Raw genomic sequence first — 7670 nt, 5'->3', positions numbered from 1 at the left:
AATGTGCAAATCGTCGACCCGCGTTGCCAAACGCGCCCTCTACACACCGAAAAAAACTCCGACCCGCGAGGCCCCAACATCTCCCCCTGCCCACCCCGGCCCCCCTCTCGATCCCGCACGCGAAAAAAGACCCGTGGACCGCGGGACGCCGCGCGCGCGCCGACGTCCTCGAACGCGCGGTAGAAGGGCGACTCGCGGAGACTCGCGAGGAGCGACTGCTTGTCGCCGAGGTCGAGGAACTGGTCTTTCCAGTCCTTGATGAGCATCGTGCTCCGCCCCATCTCCTCGTGCGAGACGAGCGTGAGCGTCGCCGTGCTGCTCCAGACCTGCGAGGGCGCATAGGTCGCAATAGGTCGTAGGTCCGTCGGCTCCGGACGAGGCGACGCAGGCGCGTAGGCGCCCACGTCGCCCGTCAGAGGGCGGTGCCTGCGTAGGCTCCAGAGGCTCGAGCCGAGGCTACGTAGCCTCGTAGGCGGCTACGCAGGCGCCCGTGCGCCGACGCTGCCCCGGACAGCGAGCTCCTGGAGCGCCTCGCGGATGAGCACCTCGCCCTGGGCCTGCGCCTGGAGCTGCTTGACGAAGGGCACGAGGCTCGGGTCGCCGAGCACGGCGATCGCCTGGCGCGGGGGCGCGCGGCCCGCGGCGTCCGAGGCCCGCCGCCCGAGTCCGCCCCGGCCGACCCCCGCGCCTCCCGCCCCCGGTCCGGACGGGCGACGGCCTCTCGGGGCGTCCCCGGGGCGCCCCGCCGCCCCTCCCGGCGCCCGGCCGCGGGGGCGGGCCGCGCGCCGGCGCGCGCGGACGTGAAGTGGCCGACGGTGAGCGTCTCGAGGCGGACGTCCTTGCCGAGGCCCAGCTTGCCCTGGAGCAGCGCGCTCCAGTGCTCCTCCTTGAAGTCCTTGCCGTGGCAGTACTTGAGCGCGGGCGCCGCGGCCTTGATCGCGTCGAGCGCGCCGCCGAGGTGCGCGAGGACGGCGTCGTGCGCCCCCCCGCCCGCGGCGTAGCGCTCCTTGAGCCGCTCGCCCCAGCGCGCGGCGAGGTCCTGGAGCGCGAAGATGTCGCTGCGGAAGCCGATCCAGTCCATGGCCTCGAGCTCGCCGAGCTCGCGGAGGTAGTCGCGGAGCATGCGCCAGCTCCCGGCCGTCGCCTCGATCTCGACCTCGACGACGGCGAGGCCGTCGAAGCGCGGCGCCGCGGGCATGTGGAAGCTCGCGAAGTTCTCGCCGAGCTCCGCCGCCCGCTCCTTGAAGTCCTCGAGCTGGGCGCGCCACTCGTCGAGCTCGTCGAACGTCCGCGCGACGCTCGCCGCGTCCCAGTCGCGGAGCTCCGCGGGCCGGAGCGCGCGCCACCGCTCCGCGAACTTGTCGATGGCCTGGTTCTGCTCGATGACCTGCTCCTCGAGGCGCACCTTGAGGGACTCCTTCTGGATCTCGATCATCTCGTTGAAGGCCTCCATCTGGTCGTCGAACGCCGCCCACCGGGGCTCGAGGCCGACGGTCCGCGCCGCGAGGTCCGCGCCGTCGACGGCCGAGCCGGCCGCGTGGGACGCGAGGAGCGCGCCAAAGTCGACGAGGCCGCGGCTCTTGGCGCGGAGCGCCTCGCGCGACGCGTCGATGTCGCGCCAGTGGCGCTGGGCGACGGCGATGTCCTCCACGGACTGGGGCCGCGCCGCGAGCCGCTCGATGGACTCGCCGAGGAACGCCTCGACGTCCCGGATGTCGTCGGCGACGGTGCGCTTGAGCACGAGGAGGAGCGCCTCGTGGACGCGCTGGAAGTGGTCCTCGAGGCCGGCCTTGAGCGGCGCGAGCGACACGCGGACGCAGTCGACCTTGGCGCTGTCGGGGAGCCTCTCCGCGTCGCGCCGCTTCGCCCGGAGCGCCCGGAAGTGCGCCTCGTAGGCCCGGGGGCTCCCGCAGCACCGCTCGACGAGGCCGTCGAGGTCCCCGCACGCGATGAGGCGCCCCCACGGCTCGTGCTGCTCGAGGAGCGCGGCGAGCTTCGCAAAGAGGAGCTCCGCCTTGACGTAGACGCGCACGAGCGACGGCGTGTTCCGCGCGGCCATGGCGTCGTAGATGGCCGCGTTCGCGCCCGTGAGTCCCCGGAAGGCCTGGGGCACGGAGACGAACTTCTTGAGCTCGCGGTAGTAGACGGAGCGCAGCTCCTCGAGGCTCGGCGTGAACGCGAGCCCACGCGCCTCCGTGCCGCCGGCGAAGCCGAGCTCGACGCGGAGGCTCTCCGGGAGCGACAGCGACTCGTCGAGCGTCTCGAGGCCCGTGCAGTACGCCGCCTCGAGCGCCTTGTACACCTGGCGGTCCCAGTGCTCGACCCAGCGCCGCATGCGGTCCGGCGGGTAGCGCTCCGCGAGCGCGCCGACCTGCCGCTGCATGTCCTGCCACAGCTGCTTCCACGTGGACCGCGCCTTGAGCAGGTCGACGTCCATGAGCGCCGCGAGCGATCGGCCGAGCGCGTCGTGCACGCGGCGCCTGCGCGGGCGCCGCGCGCCGGGGTCGACGCTGACGCGGGACGGCGCGCCCGTCCCCGCGCGCCGGCGACGGCGCCCCGTCGCGGGCCCGGCTGGGGGGCGACCGCCCGCCGGACCGTCGGCCGGGGCGGCGTCCGCCACGACCGACCGCGAGCGTCGGCGTGCGGTCGGGATCCCCCGGGGTGCCGGCCGTTCGCCGCTCGGGCTGGCGCAGCGCGCGGTTCTCGTGTGCGAGCTTGGCGGCCGCGCGCCTGCGGCGCGCGCGGGGCCGCGGCGTCGCCCCCTTGCGCCGCCGACCGCCACCGCCCCCGCGCCTCCGCGGGACGAGGGACGCGGCGGCCGCGCTGGAGGCGCTCGACGTAGTGCTCGCACTCGGTCGGCGTCGTCCACTCGATGGCGGCGCCGCGGCCGTCGCGCTTCTCCACGAGCTCCTCGAAGGCCACGAGGGCGTTGAGGAGCATGGGTCGCTGCGTCTTGAGGATGCGCGCTTCCATGTGGTTGAAGAAGTTGGCGACCTTCTTGAGGAGGACGCCGAAGCGGTAGTAGCGCTCGCCCTCCTCGGCGGCCTTCCTGATCTTCGGGGGCACGGCGACGCCGAGCTCGCCGAGCTGGCGCACTTCTCGGAGGAGCTGGACGAGCCGCGACGAGTAGTTGACGTTGAGGACGCCTGGCGCGCGTCGTCGCGTGGCCCGCCGCGCGGCGCGCGCGCGCGCGCCCGCACGCGGGCCGCGCGCCGTCCCTCGAGATCTCCATGAGCTGGCCCTTCATGCGCATGCCGGCCTCGCCCCCCGTGAGCGCCGCCTTGACCTCGGCGGCCCACGCGGCGAGCAGCTCCTGCTCGGTCTTGCGGCACCGCGTCGCGAGGTCGCGGCCGAGGCCGTCGAGGTCCGCGCACCCGCGGAGGTCGCCGAAGAGCGCCGCCGCATGCGCCGTCATCTCGCGGACGCGCGCGGCGACCTGGCGCGCGCTGACGACGCCGCTCACGTGCGGGCCCAGCGTCCCGGCGCTGAACCAGCCGGCGTCGCTCGCGGCCTGCGGCGCGGCTCGGGCCCGGCGCGCGGCCGCCGGCGGGCCGAGGGACGCGGCGGCGCGCCGCCTGGATGAAGCCGTCGAACGCCTCCGCCGTCGACTCGAGCGAATCAACGAGCTGCCGGAGGAGCGCCTCGCGCTCGCGCGCGAGCCCATCGCGGATCTGGGGGCGCGCCAGAAGCTGGCGGAACCGCCGAAACTCCGCGAGGAGCGCGTGCGGCGCGTCGAGGAGCGGCGCGATCTTGCGCCGGAAGTTGGCCGCGATGCGCGCCTGCGCCCCACAGCCTCGGCGCGCGCGCGCGCGAGGAGCGCGGCGCGACGCGCGTCAACGGGGCCGAGCGCCTTCTCGTACTCGGCGACGGCCCGCCGCCAGCGCGGGTCCGTGTGCCGGTTGTACAGGAGGGGCTGCAGGCCGGCGAAGTGCTTAGCGAGGGACGGCCCCGCGGCGGCGGGCGACGACGCCGGCGCGGCCGCCGGGCCGTCGTCGCGCGGGCCGCCGCGCGGCCCCGGCACGCCGGCCTCGTCGTCGACTGCGCGCGGGGCCGGGTGCAATCCGCGTCCGCGAGCGCGCGCGGGCGGCGGCGAGGTGGGGCGGCGCGGGCCGAGGACGGAGGCGCGCGAGCTCCTCGCTCGTCGTCAGGAGCGCGAGCACGTCGCCGAGGCGGGCGCTCAGGCCGGCGGCGAAGTCGTCGCGGTACGGCGCGCCGTCCCAGGGCCGGACGTCGCCGTCGCCGGTCCACGAGGCCGTGAGGTCGGCGGACGCGTCGCACCAGCGATCGCACAGCGCCGCGCCTGTCGCGCGCGGCAGCTCGGGTCGACACCCGCGCGCGCGAGCGGCACGAGACTCGGGATCGGCGGACCTTGGACGAGCTCGGCCCGGGATTCCGCAAACGGCGCCTCCCAGACGCTCCCCAGGGCCCGCAGCCGGTGCTGCGTGCTCCGCGCGACCGCGCCGCCCACGACGGCGAGGACGTGCCGCATGCGACCGGCGGGGTACCTGGAGGCGGTCGTCACAAGGGCGGGCGCCCGCGACGACTCCGCGCCCGCGAGCCCAGGGCGGCGTTCCCAAGGCACCGGCGCTTGCGCGCTCCCGTGGCCTCGGCCCGCCGCCCTCCACGCGGCGTCCAGCGAGTCGCGCACCATGTCGATGACCTCGGCCGTTTCCGCCCAAGACACCGCCTGTGCGGGGCGGGGAACGATCGCACAGGAGAGATCGCGCGCGAGTCTCGAGGAGCGCGCCCGACCCCCGCCTGAACCGGAGCGCGGCTCTCAGACCCGGCTCCGCGCATCAAGCGCGACGAACGACGCCCGCAGTGGCTCCAGTGCGCTATGGACAGCGTGGACGAGGTCCCCGTCTATGCCTCGCGATGATCGAGCTCGCTCCCAAAAGTCGAGCTCGTCGACGGGCGCCTGCACCGCCGCGCAGTCGTCGAGCGACGCCTACGGAGGGCGAGGGCGGTCGCCGGTCGTTTCCGATACGAAAAAGTTCGTCGACGGGGCCTCGCACGCCGTCTGGCCTGTGATGGAGGGAGGCTTAGCACCGGACCGCAAACCGGGCGGCCGCGCACGACGACACGAAAGCGGCGGGTATGCCAATCTCTCGCGCGTACGCGCGTCCGCGCGCGCGCAGACGCGGACGCTTCACACCCGCAGAGTCGCGTCTCTCACGGCGCTCCGCAAAGAAGTCTCGAGCTCCGAGAGCAGGTTCCCCGTCGGTTGCGGCAGTCCACCGAGATCAGTCGCCTCCAGGAGAAGCGGGCAGTACAGGCCGGTGAGCGCCCCCTGGAGGGATGACGCGACACCTCCTGTCCCAATGTGGAACACGCGTACTTTGGCTGCCACCGTCTCGGGGCTCAGGCAGTGGGGCGACAGCTTGACGAACGCCACCTAGACGGGAACGGATCGAGGATCATGGGCGCCGAAAGCAAACAAGCACGCAACCGCACAAAAAGTACCGACCCCCCGGGGGCGTCGATGGCGCCGAAGATTGACTTCGCACGCGCTTCCCTGGCTGCGTTCTGCCATCGATGTCGACAACACCGCAGTACCATCATCACTCACGAACGCCCGGAGCACCAGACACGCAGGGTCGTCCACGAAGGCTGCTAGCGGCTCTGGATCACTGAAAACAGGCGCCAGTTCGACGCCCGAAAGAGCTGAGATGCAGCGCGCGAAGTATTGCGAGCAGGGTTCCATGCTATTTAAAGACGGTTTTAAAAAAAAACACTCGGGCGTGCACGTGGCTGCCCAATATCACAGAAGTTTGGAGATCCCGGTACCCTACGAGGGTTCGGACAGTATTCTCGATCACCTTGGACTTTGTGAAGGAGATGGTCGTAATATCTGCGGGTATAGTCATTGAAGGGAATGAAAGGCGGATGATCAGTAAGATTCAAAGACGAGAAATTGCTGGGTATGCACAGTAAAGTGCGCTGATCAGCACTTGATCCATCATTATAATAAACGGGTTCAAGTACATTAAATTGCCAGCCTGGTCTAGTAACTCGCGGAGGGAATTCCTCAACATCTTTGACAAGTATGGCCGACACCCCTTCTGTGCTTTCTACCGGTGGGATCTGAAGGTCTTTGAGTTTATCAAATTCAAATTTCCTAGTTGAATCATGATGGCGGAGTTCTTTCATTCGAAGCTCTATTTGCGAGTTGATGTAATCGGTAACTTTCGAGCTAGTGGTAACGTATGCATGATAGTCTGGTGATTCCACCCAGCGACGCCCAATGGCTATACGTGCCCGAACCCTGCGCTCGATTTCAAGTTGCGGCGGATGGCTGCGCTCCTACTGCGCATCCTGCTAGTTTCCCTTCCCTTCCTTAATTCATTCTAATCCAGTTTCAAGTCTTATAGACAGCGAACTGAAGGAGTGACTGCCAAGCAGGGACAGAGAGCATAGCGCTCTTCTGTGTCTGTGGTGTCTGTCTGGTTAGCGTCACAGCGACGTGCCAGAGAGCACCAGGCTCAGCGAGGTAGCACAGTCGCCGGACAGTGCACCTGTAGTTTGACTGACGTCATAGCGTCGTTAGGAAGCTAATAAACTATCCTAGCTTCCTATCTCCTGTTGGGAATCAGGGCTGCTTAGCAGCCCCATCTCACTTCTCGTTTTCCCGTCTAGGTCAGGAACACTGCCATTTCCCCTCAAGGCCTGCGGCGCCCGCCGGCGCCTGCGGCGCCGGCCTTTTTTTTTTTTTTTCTTTTTTTCCCCATGAAAAAAACTGATTTTTGTCCGACAAGATCAAGCCTGATGGTCTTGGCTAATGACCTCAGTATGCAGACTGAAATCCATGCTGCGCATGCGCAAAGGACCACCCTGTTCTTTACCTAGATTTACGGTTCAGCATGTTGCGTCAAAATCATGAAAGTAAATCGTGGGAATGGCAGATCTTACAGGAATGGCAGTCACCAACAACAAGTCACCGTCAACACTCATGGGAGTGGGAGATTAAACTGCCCGATCGGCATCGAGACGTCTCTCCAGGGAAATTTTTAGAAGGCGAGGCGCGTTACAAGATCTTGGAGAGACTCGGCAAGGGTACGTTTGGAGAAGTTTGTGCAGCTCGAGATCTCAAGGTGCCAGGAAACGTCGCTATTAAACGTATTAGCGACGCGTTTGCTAGCTATGTGTGTGCTAAAAGAACACTACGTGAGGTTCGCCTACTGCGCCTTCTCGATACACACAACAACCTTATTAAAATGCGAACCATCCTCCCTATAAGTACAGCAATTTAGTCCCTTTCTGGATGATACCAGCACCAGCATTCGAGTGTAGGTCGACACTCACCAACAGATATCTACGTGGTCTTTGAGCTCATGGACACCGATCTATCACGGGTGATCGAATCTTCCCAGGTTCTTGGGGACGAACATATCAAGTTTTTCATTTTCCAACTCCTGAGTGGTGTCCATTTCCTGCACACCGCTGGTATTGCACACCGTGACATCAAGCCTCGAAACTTGCTCGTCGACGCTGACTGTACGCTCAAAATATGTGATTTTGGCCTTGCAAGGCTTTGTAATCCCGATCTTGTTGTAGACGGCGGTATGACCGACTATGTTGCGACGCGTTGGTACCGCGCGCCAGAGGTACCAAGCTAGTCAACACGACTATAATCCTTATCGCCCCCCAGGTCTTTGGTTCGGGCAGTCGTC

The 7670-nt window shown here is 67.5% G+C and overlaps 1 protein-coding gene across 1 annotated transcript; it reads left to right on the top strand.

The window, feature by feature from the left end:
- Window positions 1-7052: 7052 nt before the first annotated feature.
- Window positions 7053-7607, top strand: AURANDRAFT_7207 (hypothetical protein; the record flags this gene model as incomplete). Its single annotated transcript, XM_009043908.1, has 2 exons — window positions 7053-7236; window positions 7291-7607. Coding segments are annotated over 2 exons (501 nt in total), but the record flags the coding sequence as incomplete, so codon positions are not given.
- Window positions 7608-7670: the final 63 nt, after the last annotated feature.

Source organism: Aureococcus anophagefferens, assembly GCF_000186865.1.
Source record: "Aureococcus anophagefferens unplaced genomic scaffold AURANscaffold_80, whole genome shotgun sequence".
Classification (NCBI taxonomy): Eukaryota; class Pelagophyceae; order Pelagomonadales; family Pelagomonadaceae; genus Aureococcus; species Aureococcus anophagefferens.
Note: the sequence above shows the minus strand (reverse complement) of the source record. Positions and strands in the feature narration are given on the sequence as shown.